We start from the raw sequence: 17,045 nt of genomic DNA on the forward strand, positions 1-17,045 counted from the left end.
TTAAGATAACCCCAAACGCTCTGTGCTACGTTTGATCCAAAGGGCACGGAGCCCTCCGGGGAGCCGGCCTCTCCCAGCCGCTGGGGTAGTGCTAGGACAGGAAGGCAGGTCGCCTCCAGGGTTCTTTCCACGAACCCGTTCATGACTCAAAATGAGTAAGGAAGAAAAAAAGAGCGGCAGCCCTCAAGGTTAAGCCCTCTCGCAGACGCTAACCCATCTGCAGGATTTTTCAACCTCACAAAGAACGGAGCGTCCCTGGAGCGGCTCTCGAGCGCGGTCCCCTCGCTGGCCCCGTGGAAGTGGGTGAACGTCCAGCGGGAATTTCATTCTATGCCCAGCGCCCGAGACCGGCGGAGGCGCCCGCCGCGCGGCCCCCCAATGGGAGCATTCGGCACAGGGAGAGGGGCCGGGGCGCCGGGACGGTCCCCGGGGCCTCCAGGCCACGGCCACCGCGGGGGCCAGCCCACCCGCCGACCCGCCCGGGCTTCCTCCGCCCGCCCCGCAGCGCCCGGCACCCGCCCCCGGGGAGGCCGCTCCTCTGCCCGCGGCCGCCGGGTGCCCGTGACCACCCGGCGGTGGCTTTCGGTTCCGCGCCTTATAAGGCCTGACAGGGGGGGTCACGTGCGTCCCGGGCCGCCCGCCGGGAGGAGGGGGCGGCGGGGGGAGGGGCGGGAAGCGGGGAGGAAAAGGGGAGGGAGCCGGGGGCGGGGGAAGGAGCGAGGGGCGGACTCTGCGGCCGTGGGAGGTGGCGGCGGTGGCGCGGCGCGGAGCGCTCGGAGCCGCGGAAGGGAGCGGGACCCAGGAGGAGGAGGAGGAGGAGGAGGAGGAGGAAGGGCCCGGCGCGGGGGCGGGAGAGCGCGGCCCGGCGGAAGCCGGAGAAGGCGGGAGGGCCGGCGGCTGGCCCCGGGCGGGAGCCGGGGCGGCGGCGGCGGCGGCCGAGAGGGACCGCGGCGAGGGCAGCGCATCCAGCGGGAGCGGCGGGGGTCCCGGTCCGCGCGCCCCGGCGGCGGGCTGGCGCGGGCCGGCGCGATGGAGCCGCAGCACGTGCGCCCCGCACCCGGCGCCCGCAGCCCGGCCTGGGAGGAACCGGTGGGTACCGCGCCCGCGCCCACCCCCTCCCGCTTCTCCCCTGCTCCCCCCGCCCGGGCCGGGTTCCGCTCAGGAAATGGCCTGGGATGAGGTCCCCAGCTGCTTCCCAGCCGGGGCAGCGCTTCCTCCGCCGCCCGGGCTCCTCCTCGCGCGCCGCCCGGGGCGCCTTTGTCCGCCGGCCCGCGGCGCTCCCCGAGGGACTGCTGGCGAGCCTCTGCCCTCGACGGCCGCTTCCCGGCTTTAGCGACGGCTCAGTTCTGTGCTTGGTTTGCGGGCGTGCGTTGTAGCTTGGGCGAGAGGAGGGACCCCGGAGGTACGGTCAGCTTGCGGGGCCCCGGCACGACCTGGTCTGGGCTCCGCAGACCGCGCCCTGGCGGTCACCTGGACACGCAGGTTCCTCGGGACCGCCGCTGGGGGTGGCAGGTCGCGGTGTAGAGCGCGGAATCGTGCCCCAGGTGCCTCCACCCCGCTAAAGCCCCGGGCTTCTCCAGGGTTGAAGGGTTTTGCCCGGGATCAGGCTGGAAGCGAACTTCGCTTTCGCCTGGGATTTGGCTGCACATGCAACGTCGGAGGTTGGATAATTTTAGGGGCCGCGAGTAGCGTGTGCGTAGGTATTGCCTGTGCGAGTGTAAGAAGGAGGAGACCTTGGCCGGGGGGAGGCAGAGGGGCTTTGGATCTGTTCCTTCCAACTCCTTCAACTTCCTTCTTTCTTCCAACGCAGTCAGAACCACCTCACATCCCCCCAGGAATTCTACCCAGGAATCCCCTTCTCACTCAGAGCTTCTGTAATCCTGTGCGGGCTGCCTTTTCCCTGGCCTCGAGTGTCGGCTCTCCGGCCCTGCCTCGATGGTGGCCACTCCGCCCGGGTTGAAAATTCTTGGGCCGATCTGAAAAGCCTGGTCCGAAATTCCTGGCCTCACCGGTGTTCATCTCGACGTGTCCGGAGGCTGCTTGCCCAGCACTCGGCGAGTCTACCCAGCCCGGCCCTCTGCCTGTTGAGAGCTGTAGGTCAGGTGCCAGGGCTGGTTCTCCTTTTCTTGTCTGATGTATCCACTCCCAGGTCCTTTGCCCAGGGTGCGTTTCTCTGCCTCCTGTTTCCTGACCTTTCAGAAGTGTCCTTCGACTCTGATCCATCTGCATTTGCAGCTGTCTTTGCTTTTGCAAATTTGAGCATGTTGTTAGGCTGCCCATCTGCGCTTTGGCGTTTAACTCAAAGATTATTCAGAACTAAATTCAGCGATTCCTTTTTGTTACTGTTTTAAACTTTCCTATATGAAATTCTTTTAGAACAGGGATACTTTAAGCCAACACCAGTCACAATGGAAAATACACAGTTGTTCGTATTTTCCTTTAGTGTGCTGATTTTGTGTCTAGGAGAGAAAACCTTTTTTTTCTTTTTCTCGAAAGTGACAGGATCTAAAACACTTATATTCTGCAAAAATATATTCAGCACCATTCTTTCCACTCAAACTTTTAAAACTAGGACCCTAACAGAACTTTGTGAATGAAACTGTGACACTTTATCCAGACTATTTTGGTGCTCCTAAAATATTAGGTTTTTTTCCTTTAAATACTGAAGACCTTTGTATTTACTCAACAGATGCCTTATTCGGCCACCACTAATCTGGAGATTACTAATACATCAGTTGATGATACAGATGTAACTCCTGTTCTTAGAGCACTTACGTGCTTAACTAAACAGCATGACTCTTTCCATATATCTTAATGTAGAATGTGAGAAACATTCTGCAGATATCTCAGGTATGTGGCCTAAAGTGTTACTCTTGACAAAGTGGTTTTATTCTGAATGAATGATCTTTGAAACCTGGTGGTCATACCAATATGGTAATGCTTATCTAAGGACTAATAAAAGGCGTTTACATTTAAGTTCTTAAAAAAAGACATTCAAATGACTGAAAAGTGGCATATACCAGAAAAAGAAGTGATAAGTTAGGGGAAAAAGGGGTCTGGATTTAAATGTTAAATGTTTCAGGCATTCGGAGTGAACGAGAGAAACATAGGCTAATCTAAATGTGTTGAAGGGGCATAAAATCCATCAAAATCAAGTTCATGACTTTTTTTGGGTCATTGGCTGATCCCATTAAGAATCAGATAAAAGCTATGGACTTCCCCCCACCCTCACACACACCAGCAAGGCACCCATGCAACACATACATAAACATTTTAACTGCCTTGCCAGCGAATCAAATTTCCTGAAGCCCAATCTGTGGACATGGAAGGGCCTAAGGCCTCAGGCTAAGAACACCTGCTTTAACTGTTACTCCATTTAGCAGTTATTTAAAATCTGCTCTTTGATTTAAAATACGGGCAACTCTAATTTGTTACCATAAAAGGACACTCATTTACATGGACAAAAAGGAATCTTTGCTATTGAACAGGCAGTGCCCACCTTACGCAGGCCCTGTTACATTATCCCTTTTGGCATCTGTAACCCCATACACTTACGGATTTACTCTCACTCTTTTTGATGGAACCTACTACACGATGATGTGATTCTACATGGAACTGGTCAGACAGAAGAGTAAACATAAGTGCAGGAATTGATGCTGACTAATAGTAAAGAGAACAGTACTTCTGGTCTGAAATACAACCTTGTCTGGAGATAAGAGGCAGCTACCGAGCTTTGTGACATTCTTTGTGTTTGGAGATGAAATGAAGTTATTTAGTTAAGTGAGGATGTTTAAATAAACTGTTAGCTTATTATCATTATTCTGATTAGGGTATTAGGCCTAGAGAAGATAATTTAAGTTTCTGTGTGTTTCCTTTAATGCATTGGTATTAAATCAGTGGAAATACAGGCATTACTAAATTTCTGATCAATTAAAAATATTTTGGGGGAAGTGGATGTGGCTCAAACAATTGGGCTCCCGTCTACCACATAGGAGGTCCAGGGTTTGATTCTTAGGGCCTCCTTTTGAAGGCGCACTGGCCGGTGTGGCAAGCTGGCCCACGCGGAATGCTGGCCTGTGTGGAGTGTTGCCCTGCACAGGAGTGCTGGCCTGCACAGAGAGCTGGTGCAGCAAGGTGATGGAAAAAAAGAGACACACAGAAGAAAAATATTTTGGTGGTAAATATGGATGGGTAGGAAGATATTTAGCCAAAAAACCCTTACTTGTAGATATAATACCTACTAGTGAAAAAAGGGTAGTTAGAATTCTAGCCAAAAATTTATAAATGGGAGTATTTACAAAGAGTTGTTGGTCAGTGGAGGGTTAGAGTGCATTTTATGTAGTGTTTTTATTCTCAGATAATTTTATCCTTTTTAAATCTGATGAAACTATTCAGAACTCACGGAAAATTAGGAAGAGAAGGGTTTCAAAGCAAAATAGGCCAAAATAAAAATCAGCAGTAAATACATTTATGCAATTGGTCTAGATGATGAAAATTTTTAGATTACTTGCAATAATGACCAAATGTACAGGCAGTTGATATCATGGTTAATCTCAAAGTCTTTTCAATTCAGAATCTTATATGGAAAATTAAATAGTGCAATGTTTTGAATGTTAAATTCTAAATATGTACCTATGACTGTAATCAGGAGTAGTGCTAAAACTTTAATGAAGCAGTCCCCTAAGGCCTGTGTTTGCTGGGCCTGCCATGTTGTTTGGTTGCATGATTCCTATTGATTAGGACTGTGAGTCCTAAACGTGAGCATATACGAAGTGCCTGCTTGAGTTCTTCAGCACTTAAAATGGAGAATCTACACCTTTCTGATCTAGTATTTAATGTAAAAACATAGAACATGTGGGAATTAAAAAGTACAAATGAATATTAAACTCCTTTTGTATGAGTAGTGATCAATGAGACTATAATTCAAAGCTGCTATAACCTCTATAAATAATAATTAATCGCTAATATTCATAAAGTTTGTACCATTATGAGATTTGGCTGTAACAGCCATCTCCAGTATAACAGGTTTGTGTTTGTTTTTGCTTTTTTTTAATGGAGCAGGAAACCCTATTTAGTAGGAATCTAATTTAGTGGTAGCTTCACCTATTTTCATTTCATCCTGAATGTAGTGGCTGCATGGCTTACGTCCAAGTTTTTAATAGTGTGCTTGTGATATGTTATGTTCCTAACAAAAATTTCAAAGTAACAATCATAAAAGAAATATGTAAGACGCATCTAAGAAATTATTTGAAAGTTTGCAAACACCAAATAAGGAAAAAGGCAAGGAAATATTGTAAATTAAATAAATAATGTAATGTCACATATTTGAAATTTACTTCAGTTGCCATTCTGAGCTAAATTAAAATGTTTGAAAAATACAGAGGTCTTGACATTGCTATTCTTTTTTTTTTTTAAAGGAAGTGAAGTGCTTTGCAGGTAGACAGTATACAGATTTGAGTATTCATTCTGGAAACTTCTAATTTATAGATAAGACCTAAGAATAAGCTTGTGTGGGGTTAGTTACCTTAACCTAGGGATTCCTTGAAACTCTCTGTCCTCTGAGGAAATGACTGAAGGAAAGAGTGTTTTCCTTGAACTGCCTTTTGTGGGAAGTGAGGTGACTGGGACTTTTCCTTAATTTTCCCAGCACCCTCTTGCACATTATCGTCATTCAGAGCCTCTGTCTGCTAGGGAAGTTAAAGCATCGGGATCATTTATTTAGCATGAACAGACTATGACTGCTTTCAAAGTCACAACCAAGTTTTAGAACTTGTTACAGGAGCCTTTGAAGATCAGGGCTGGCTCTGAAGTTAAATCCTTATGAAGTAATGAATACCTTTCCTTTGAGCTATTAATTTGCCCAGCTATTGCAGATGAAACTTTTATAGTATCTTTAAGCAGTCATCCTTTGAATCAAAGAGTGAGAAATGTATTTGACTCTTAATAAGATCACAAAATAGGCATGGGCATTAAATGATGCATTTCAATATAATACCCCTTCTGGATTCTGGGAAATGTTACTATAGAAAACGTAAGGACCTGAAGTGTGAAAAGAAGTAGATGATAGCTGACAAATTGACTTTTGTTACACATAGATTAGGCACCCCGGGATTATGACTTTGGTCCCAGCTCATGATTTTAGGCCTGTTTCATTACATTAAAGAGAGGACCCAACTAGGTTCATTTTTTCGAAAGGCCCTTGACTAGCCCTTGTCTACATTGCCAAGCCCCTGCATTTGTCAGTGACTGAACTGTTAGGTGTGGATAAAGGCCATTATTTTGGTGATTAGCTCCTTTTTCCCTTAAAGAATTCCCACACAGCAATGTGCTCTTTGTCAGTATAGAAGCACATATTTACAGAGCCCTAAGGCATCTCAAAGTGCATTTTGTCCACCTCTTTCCTAAAGAAAACAAGCTGAAGTAGCCTCTAAATTAGTAGTCCATGGCAGAACTCTCCTGTCCTTAAACAGTTAAATAACCAGCACACTTTATATCTTAGTGAATTTAATCTATAATGTGGATGCACAGTATTGGCAATGCCTCCTGTTCCCTAAAAACTCAGGATTTGCCAGCCCTGTCTAGGTAATCAAATTATTCCTGGGGGTTAGGTTACAACTAAAAAAAAAAGAACAAGAGAATCTTAGTTTGGACGAATCTTACAGTTAATGCCAATTGAGGAGGAGAAAAAAGAGAGAGAAGGGAATGGTTCCTGAAGAGCCCCAAAACGCCAGAGAGATTTAATGCTTTACTGAAGTGAGGAGAATCCAGTCTGGCAAGGATCTTCTGTCTGACTTTAAAGTAGAGCTTACGCCGTGTCGGAGTTCTCTCTCTGGATGGTAAGAGGAACCTGTCGTTTTCGTGTCTCTAACCCAGCCCTCCCACACCTGCAGGGGTTCCCGAACGCTAAGCGATGCTGGGGTGGCCGCCTAACCAGCTCGGACGGGCCGGGCGGCGAGCGGGGGCTGCAGCCTGTTGATCCCACTTCCTCCTGCTCTGGTCCGGGCTAGGGAGTGGCTCTCCCAGCGCTTGCAGTGTTTCCGTGCCCTGCTCCTGCTCTTCGCAGGGCTTTGAGCGCATTGTTTTCTTCCAGGCGGTCTCCGAGAGCGCTTCGGCTTTGACATTTTACACTCTGAGGTCCTGGGCTGCGTGTGCTCTCTTGCTCCGGCGCTGTCTCCACGCCCTTTCCAGTTTCCTGTTAGCCAAAGGGATCGCTCTTGGAGCGAAAAGTTCTCAGCGGAGTCGAGCCTCCCGGAAAATGCTCTTCTCTTCCGTGTGCGCCGGCTAGGGGTAGTAAGGGTGGGCCAGAAACGCAGCCCCGCGGTCCCGAGCGGCCCAGAGCACCCGAACCCGAGGGCAGAGGCTGGAGAGGTACGGCCCTGGGAGCGGGGCCGGGGGTCCTGGGAGCGGGGCCGGGGGTCCTGAGAAGACAAGGGGCAGAACCGCCCGGTGATCCCGCAGCGACCGCCCAGCTCGGGCGCCGAGGGGGGCTTTTTATTCAGCGGGAACCGTGCGGCGAGGCCTAAGTCTCTGGATAGATTCGGGACCCGGGAGGTGGCGGGGTGTCCTGGAGAGCCGGGAGGAAGCCCGGGGTTCCCCTTCTTCTCCAGGGGCTGCTCTTAGCCCTGCTTCCCAGGTCCGGGGAAGGGAGCATCGCCAGTGCCGCGCCGCCTGGGGGCTGGCTGCCGAGGCTTCCTGCCTCCATCCCGGGGACCCCAGGCCCGGAGGGAGTGGGGGGGAGCTGGCCCGACCCCTCTGCCACCCCCATCCTCCTCCCCGCGCTGGTGGCGCTCTGGGTCCGGCCACCTGAGAGCTCCTGAGGCTGCGTGGGCAGGGGTCCCAGGCGGGCCGGGGGCCGCGTGCCTGCTCCCCACCGCTCGGCCGGAGCTCGGCGGAGCAGCCCGGCGGGCCCCTTCCGGGAGGGCGTCAGGTCCCCGGCGACCCTTCCCCCCCGCGGGGGCGACAGGGGACGCGGAAGATGGCGGCGCCGGGCGCGGGGTCCGGGCGCGCTCGGGCACAGCCCACCCTCTGACGGCCGTCGCCGCCCCGGCAGGGCGGTGCTGTGTCCCCGCAGGAGTCGGAGAGGATGGCCGGGGCCGGCGGGCAGCACCACCCTCCGGGCGCCGCGGGAGGAGCCGCCGCCGGGGCCGGCGCCGCGGCCACCCCCGCCGCTACCTCGGCGGGGCCCGGAGAGGACTCGTCCGACAGCGAGGCGGAGCAGGAGGGACCGCAGAAACTGATCCGCAAAGTGTCCACCTCGGGGCAGATCCGGACCAAGGTGAGGCGGGGGAGGCCTCGGGCCTGAAGGGAGCCGGCCGGGCGGGAGGCGGCGGAGACGGCGGAGACGGCGCCCGAGGCGCAGGGAGCGCGCGGGGCGCACCCGCGGACGTGGGCACCGGGGGCGGGGCCGGCGGCGCGGCGCGGGGCGCGCGGGGCGCTGGACCGCGGCGCGGGAGAGGCCGCGAGAGGGTGGGCTGCGGCCGGCGGAGGCGAGGGGGGGAGCGGGCCACGCGAGGCTCGGCGGGGGCGTGGGAAGAGCGGCAGCCGCGCCGCGGGCTCCCCTGGAGGCACTTAACTCGAGGGGTGCGTTGTTTTCCCGCGCTGCGGGGCAGTGGTTCCGGAGACTGTGCGTGGGCGTGCGGCGCTGGGCGCGGGCCGAGCAGCCCCAGCGAGCCCCGCCGCTTTCCCTTGCCGCGCGGCAGCGGCCGCCCGCCCCTCTCTCGGTCCCCTCTGCGAGGGTGGGCGAGGGGGTGACACCTGCCAGCAGTTCCCGCATCTGTCCCCCGCCGCGCTTTGAAAGGGACACAGGAGCCGCACCCTGCGCGGCACGAACTGCTGGCCCGGCTCGGCTGCCCTAGACTTGCGCCGTGTGAGGAGTTCAGATTTTACTAACACACCGACAGTTCTTTGTAGTCAGGAAAAACAATCTCTATGTGGTGGATGGAGATTAGGATCTCGTGCTGTCTTGTTGATGGGGCTAATGCAGTGGCCCTGCGAAGCTCAGAGTAGAGGATTTTACTTTGGTCGTGAACATGCACAGAGCAAATGCTCACACCTAAAGGATTATTTATATACTGTGATTTTCAGCATAATTTAAAAATCTTCACACGGAGTCAGCTATCAGTAGGGGAATTTAACCAGGAATTTGGAAAGGCAACCAAGAAAACCATTGGGTTTCTGTGCTCTCCTGAAAAGTAAATTTGCAGAAGTTAATTCATTCTACTCCTATTTTTATGAGAATTTGTTTCCTAAGGTCAGTGGACCCCTGTATGAAAATAGAACTTTTATTCTTTGCCTTGACTGTATTAGCCTGAAACCTTTGTAGTTTTTAAAAAATAAAATTACGTGTAAGCACAGACACAAATAACCAGATACACTTAAGACTCAAGGATTGCGTCAACCATTCAAGTGCACATTTGTAACTCCTTTTAACTGGGACATTTTTTAGTTTGATAGCATTTGGAATAAATTAAGGATATGAGATTTAATGTAGTTTTTACAAGGTCAAAGTAAACAGGGCCGTTTCTAACAGTGTCTTTACCATTTGAAATCTAATTCTTAAAAAAGTTACTGTAGCTTCTTTTTTTAATAATAAAGAAAATGGCAGTTTTTAAAAAAGTGGTATACATTGTATAATTATATAAAATCTTTGAAGTCCATCCATACTTATATCAGAATTAAGCAGTGAATTTATACTCTTTGAAAAAAAATTAGAGATGTTTTAAATTGAATGAAGTAAAGTCATACAAAAAATTTGTTGGAGTAACCAGTAAAGTTTGTAGGTTTCGTGAGATCCTACACGGATAATAGCCAAGATTATATTCTTTTGTTATTATCTGTGGTTCATTGAGATGTAGGAGTAAATTTAAAAAGCATTTATTGTTGGTTTTCAGTTTAACTTTCTAATAAAAATATTCAGCACATATGTTTTGCCATGATTAGAGATCATTAGTGATCATTAAATGAGATGTTGTTTGAATCTCAAAAGGGGTATTGAAATTCAAAAAATCTGCCTTTATGCCAGCTCATGTGTTAGGGTACATATAAGTTTAACATTTTCATATGTGAACAAATGAAGCCAGAGCCTACGACTGCTGAGACCAGTTAGCCCTGCCTCCCTCTTTCCCTCCCCATTCCATACGGCTCATTTATGTCACAAACTTCATCATTTGCCTATTGTCAGGTACACTTTCTAAGGGAAGAAGGTGAGGGCTTATCAGAATCTGGGAGCAGAGGGGCCATGGAAGGAGTGCAAAATGCTGTCCTATGAACTCTGTGTTCCCAGTCTTGGATTACATTCTGTAAAGAGTTAAGGGAAAGCATCTTCAGAAAAAGATAGATTCTTCCTTGATCTGTCCATGAGCATGTAAGATAGAAGAGCATGGAGGAGAGGGAGCCCAAGCCCAGTCGTTTTCAAGAGGAGCAGCAGTTCTTGCTTATATATCCTGAAAATGCACCGAGGGACCACTTTGATCTGTCAGGTGGTGATTTCTAGTGACATGTTCAATCCTGTTTGAGTAGTAGCCTGGAATGGTGGACATGGCACACACACCTACACATGTATATACAAGCTTACATATGTGTGCATATATATATATATATATGCTTTATTTATGAAGCATTTATGCATGGATCGACATAGGGCCTGCTGCAGAGTGAGTTGTATATCAAGGTCAAAAATATATATATATGTTTTTCCCCCTGAGATGGCTCCCTTGTCTGTTTGCTCATTGTCTGCTCATTTTTCCTTTAGGAGGCACTGAAAATCGAATCTGGAACCTCCCCTGTGAGAGGCAGGTGCTCAACTGCTTGAGCCACATCCACTCCCCCCCAAATATTTCTTAAATGAGTGACTATGAATATATAATATATTACACACTTACACACAATGCTTCATATATATGGATATTGTCTTTAAAACATTGGTAGTACTTATTCCTGTGTTATTTGCAATCCATAGGATTGTAGAGCTATTTCGGTATCCCCTGTGTGTTTGCAGTGAAAAAAAATAGTCCCCTAATTTAGTAATTATTTTATTTGAAGTATTCTTTTATTGTAAATACTGGTTAGTGTTTTAAATAGTTTGAATATTAGTGAAGAGCTTTAAGTTAATTGTGGCATTTGAAAAAGTATCCAGGCTTTTTCTTAACTGAAAGAATAATGCATGCTTTCAACCATTCAGTGTAATGAATGTAAGGAAACATTCACACAGTGTAAGAGGATGTAACGATGGGAGGATTTTCATTGAAAGCAATCTCCTTCTCGCCCCAGAACTCTTCTTTCCATTTCAAAAACAGTCATTGTTGACATTTTGTTGGTTTGCTTCCAGAAAAATTGAATCACATACAAGCATGTATGCCTCGATATCTGCTTCTTTAAAGAATCTAGTGGGAACATTGTATATACTGCTGCATCTTGTTTGTTTGGAGATATAATATGGAGATCATTTTCCTCGTAGCATGTATACATCTACCTTATTCTTTTTTAGTAATGGCAAAGCATTCCATTATATGAGGTAGAACTAAGTGAAGTTGCTCTATCAGTCGGTCAAAATAGTCAAATATGGGAAATTTCACGTGGGTCAGTCTAATATGGTGTATCATCATTTAATTAACCAGCTCTCCATCGAAGGAATTTTATATTGTTTTGGGTAACAACAGTAATCTCAGCTTTTTCTTTTTTTGCAGTGGCTCTGATGAGTTTTTAAAGACTTTTATTTCAACTTCAAAAATAAAATATACAAAAGGCAGCTCAATAAATTATGGAAACATTCCTTTAAAAAATCCAGTCCAGGCATCTTTATCTTACCTGGATAAGATAAATTGGCTCTGATGATTTTTTAAAGTAAAAGTAGGACTGGGATGCTTTTAAAATTAGCATGATTTAATAAAACCCTCATGTGCACTGTATTATGCTCCTCACACTGCATATAGTATACTTCTGTATACTTTCTGTTCATTTCCCATTTCCCTCTGGTTTCTCACATGTTCACACTATCCTATGTTTTTCTTTCTCTCTCTTTTCTCCTTTATGTCATCTAAGTGGAATTTCACGTAGACTCATCTAGCTATCCAGGTGCTAACCACTGGTTAATTTTATAGCTGCCTCTGTTTCCCCAAAGGAAGAAAGTCACTTCCATACAAAAGTGGAAATGGTACAGATGTGGGAAAGCCAAAATGGAGGGGTGGCTTGTCCTGACTTTTCCTCTTAGTCCTGACGTTCTCTCAGAAGAGGTTTATTTTGCATTCAGACATCTTAGTGTCAAGAATTTCACAGGTATTTACTGAGAAAGGGACATTTTAAACCAACGGGAATACAAACTCAGACCAGTTCAGTTTTGAACATGGAAGGAAGGTGGCTCTGTGTGTCTTGTGTTGGTCCACGAATACTGTCCTCTTTCATTTCTTAGGGAATGGCCGGAGGGGCCTCGGTCAGGTTAGCAGAGTGTGATTGCCTGACTGTCATAATACAAATATATGAACCAATGAGAACCATCTCCAGTGACATTTTCTGCCAATGAGTCACCTCAGCCAAGTACTTAATGCTTCATTTCTCAAAAATACCTCTTAATTAGGCTTATTGTGCTTTCGTGGTTCAAGACCATTTACTTGACATTTATATTTCGTAGATAGTTAACTTTCAATGACCTTAAATGAGTGTCTCAATTTAGGTATAAACGTACCTGAACACAGGAAAGGTATTCAGAGCTTGGCAACAGCACTTTATCTGTGTTAAGATATTTTTTTAAGCCCAATAAGAAAAGAATAATGATCACATTTTTCAGTTGCTATCTTGTTTTTAACTTTAACATGAAGGATGCATAAATAAAATCTTATACATTTATGACAGAGTAGTATATGGAAATAGAGATTTGTATTTTTTGATTGCTTCCTGAAATGCAGTTTGTGAAATTAAAATGTTACCCTTCACCGTCAATCCTAAAAAGAATAGACAAGGGAAGACGAGGTCAGCATTTTATATATTATAGGTGACAAATGCTGATTCATATCAGGCATTTAAAATAGAAATAGACTAGATTAGAAAATATTATTTAAGACTTTTAACCACAGTTTTGGGTGGAGACACTGAAATCAGGTAAAGATCCAAATTGAATAGAAAACAGAAACATGGCCAAAAGAGTGTGAAGAAATGAGGATAAAGTGACACTGGCAGATTTATAGTTTAGAAACTAAATGTGATATAAGAGAGGCAAGTAGAATCTTTTACGTTTTGATAGGAGATGAACAGGAAGCTATTTTGAATAATGAGAATAATTACTGTGCATCTAGGGCAGAAACCTCTGACTTGGCTGGGTAGTACATATTTTAGGCTTTCCAGACCATGAGGTCTCTGTCACAACTATTTAGCTCTGTTCTTGTCATGTAACAGCAGCTAGATATTCCAATAATTCCAACTTTACTGGATTTCATATAATTTTCAGGTGTCAAGAAATCTTCTCTTGTGCATTACCTCCTTCTTCACAATTTAAATGAGTAAAAACCATCTTAACCTGTGGGCTGCGCAAAACCAGGTGACAGGCCTGCAGATTTGGCCTGTGGGCCATAGTGTGCCAACTTCTATTCAAGGTAATGGAAGTTGGCTTGTAAAGCGGTACAGAATTAAGGTGTTGCTAAATGCAGCCTGCATTTTTAAGGGACCAAATAAAGCTCGATTTCAATCCATTTAAAATCATTTTCGTAGAACATTTTATTTTTAGCTTGGTTTGCGTCTTTGCTCCCGTTTTAATGTGAACTAAATATAGACTGGAAACTCTTACTCGTGGTACAGTAATATATGGTATAACAGCTTTCTTTCCATTTTGATTACAAGTTAAACATGCTATCCCATTATTAAAGATAAGAGATGTAATAAATAATTGACCAAACCTTTACGTATTACTTAAGATGCATTGTTTGAAAGCATCTAAATTTAGAAAGCTTTCACTTGGTTTAAGGTTGCATGTTTGCTATTGTGGTAGGAGTGGTGAAAGGGTATATGGAACTTCTGTTAGAAATGACTTGGGGCTCCTTTCTGTTTCCAGGGTGCAGAGTCTCATTTATACTGGGTTCGCTAGGCTTTACTCACTCAGGAAATGTGTTTATAACCCGAGGTTTTAATTAAAGAGAGTTTGTCTTACATCTAAGAATAGACCTTTGAAAAGACTATAACGGGTTAACACGTTACAGTTTCCCTTGGCAAATTTGTTTGGTTTTGTTAGGTTTGGAGTATTTCCCTCTGTGACTGTTTGGTCACTTGAAAGACATTTGTATTCTTGATTTGCTTAAGAGGTTTAAAATTGCTAACAATTATTATTGATAATAGTTTTAATTTAGGATGCAGTGTACCTTGTTTCTATTTTATGTGGTTGCTTTTATTTTTCTTCACATGAGTATACATAGTAAAAATTCCCTCCCTCCTTTTTAAGATTGTTAAAAATGCTTTTTGTTACCACAATATTTGGGAGACTGTTAGGCTCTTGTTTTATACTAAGGAACTATGATTATCTTTATCATATATGCAGCTGGAATCTCTAACCTTCTCACTATGCTGTTTGAGTACCAGGTGTTTTTCAAACCACTAGAATATAACTCAATGTAATAAATCTTTTTAATAAGCTCGAACTATTTATATCAGAATTTTAAAAATATCTTTCTACTTAGGATTTTATTGTTTACAAAGCAGTTTTATAGGCATGATCTTACTTAACAGTTGCATGAATTATCTACATTTTGCAAATGATTGAACTGAGATGGAGTTTAACTATCTTGCCCCAAGTTGTAAATTGCAGAGGTGGAACTCAACTTTTCATTCCTGGACCTTTCCGCTCTGGCACGGGGACAGAGCCTGAGGACAGAGGCCTTGCTTTCAGTGATTTCATAGCTCCATTAGTTGTGAAACTTTGCATCTATAGTGTGCAATTATGTATATATATGAGCAGTTCATCTCATCTCTTTTCTTTTTTTTTTTTTTAAAGATTTATTTATTTATTTAATTCCCCCCCCTCCCCCGGTTGTCTGTTCTTGGTGTCTATTTGCTGTTTCTTTGTCCGCTTCTGTTGTCATCAGCGGCACAGGAAGTGTGGGCGGCGCCATTCCTGGGCAGGCTGCTCTTTCTTTTCACGCTGGGCGGCTTTCCTCACGGGCGGGCGCACTCCTTGCGCGTGGGGCTTCCCCACACGGGGGACACCCCTGCGTGGCACGGCACTCCTTGCGCGCATCAGCGCTGCGCGTGGCCAGCTCCACACGGGTCAAGGAGGCCCGGGGTTTGAACCGCGGACCTCCCATATGGTAGACGGACGCCCTAACCACTGGGCCAAAGTCCGTTTCCCCATCTCATCTCTTTTCTTCCCTCCCCTCTTCCTTTCCTCTTTTTTCTCTCCCTTCAGTCCCCCTTTCTTCTCCCTCCCCCGCATATTAGTTTGTGTGGTCTGTGAATGTACCTGTTGCAATGTTTTAGATTTCATAATGCCTTTTTGTATGTGAGACCCAGGTTTTTAGTGACAAGTATAAGAGTACACACTTGAAAAGTGAATTTCAGACCAAAATATTCCAGTTGAAATGTATACTAGCTTTAATTAAAATTAGCAAAATCATCAAATCTCTTCTAAATCATCTTTGAAAAGATTAATTTAGAAGCAAATGCTTATAGGTATCTAACTCTTCAGGTAGAATTTTAGAGGAAACTGTTTACATTCACTTCTGTAAGGTGAGATGCTATTTTTAAAAGGTCATGCTATGGCTTTAAAAACAATGATGTAAAGTAATTTTCCATTTGGACTGGTAAGACATATTTGAGGAAAGAGTGTGAGTAAAATTTATTTTTAACTAGCTAAGGAATGAAAATGTCAGTTTTTGTCCAGTGTTCGTCATTTGACCGTTTTATTTAGATAAGAAAAGGTGTGAGCTTGTACAGATGAGCAGGCATACTTTTTTGAGTTGGATTATTCATAAAACTCCTGTAGCACTTGAAAATTATGCCATATTAAAATATTTTATATACACAAGAATATAAAATGTCTCTGTAGTTTGTGGTGCATGATGGTAAAACAAACAGCTTTGAGTCCTACTTCAGACCTAGAACGTTTTCCAAACCAGGCATCTACCTGGGTGCCCCTTCTCCTTTGTGCTCCTTTGGCCCTCTCAATTCGTCCATTTGGGAAAGTGTGTATGGCGAGCCAGACATTGTGGTAGGTGCCAGGGGTAGAGCAGTAAGCAAAACAGACCAAAACCTCTTCCCTCATGGAACTCACGCTTTAATGCAGGGAGAATTTGTGAACTCATAAATACGTAATGCACATAGTATATTAGAAGGAGAGACTTTCTAGAGAGAAAGATAAAGCATGGATGGGAGGCAGGGATGGGCTGGAAGGGCAGGGTGGGAGGTGAAGAGGAAGATCTCCTTGAGAGGTTGGCATTTGAGCAGTGACCTTGATGTGCCATGTGGACCTCTGGGGGAGTAGTCTTGGCAGGGGACAGCAGCTACAGAGATCTAGAGACAGGAGCAGCCACGGTCTTCCCGTGGCTGAGGAGTCATGAGGAGGTCAGCGGGGCTGGAGTGGAGTGGGACGGAAAGTTGAAGGTGAGTTCATGGTGTCCAAATAGGGGGCTCTAGAGAAGAGTTCTTAGCCCAGGGTTCGTGAATCCTCCGGAATGGATGGCCTTCAGAGGGCCCCCCACTTTTATGTTTTATTTATTTTTCATTAAATTATCTTTTTAAGAAAGATACGAGGTTCCCACATACCCCACCCTCCACCCCCTACTCCTCCCACATCAAAAACCTCCCTCATTATTGGGGCACATTCATTGCATTTGGTGAACACATTTTGGAGCACTGCTGCACTGCATGAATTATAGTTTACACTGTAGTTTACACTCTCCCCCAGTACATTCAGGATATATAATGTCCAGCATCTGTCCCTGCAATATCATTTAGGATAACTTCAAGTCCTAAAAATGCTCCCATGTCTTATCTGTACTTCCCTCTCCCTGCTCTTGCCAACTACCTTGGCCACTTTCTCCAGATCAGTGCTACAGTTTCTTCCATTACTA

General features: G+C 46.0%; 1 protein-coding gene across 5 annotated transcripts in view; it reads left to right on the plus strand.

Annotated features, from left to right (window-relative positions):
• The first annotated feature begins 8,055 nt into the window (after positions 1-8,055).
• The window catches only part of DGKH (diacylglycerol kinase eta), a 192,878-nt gene continuing 183,888 nt past the window's right edge, over positions 8,056-17,045 (plus strand). For all 5 annotated transcript variants that reach the window (XM_058276630.2, XM_058276632.2, XM_058276631.2 and 2 more), the window contains exon 1: positions 8,056-8,275. In XM_058276630.2, the coding sequence (XP_058132613.1) occupies positions 8,084-8,275 (192 nt within the window). In that variant the 5' untranslated portion in view covers positions 8,056-8,083. The remainder of the gene's footprint in view (positions 8,276-17,045) is intronic.

Source organism: Dasypus novemcinctus, chromosome 15 (assembly GCF_030445035.2).
Source record: "Dasypus novemcinctus isolate mDasNov1 chromosome 15, mDasNov1.1.hap2, whole genome shotgun sequence".
NCBI lineage: Eukaryota > Metazoa > Chordata > Mammalia > Cingulata > Dasypodidae > Dasypus > Dasypus novemcinctus.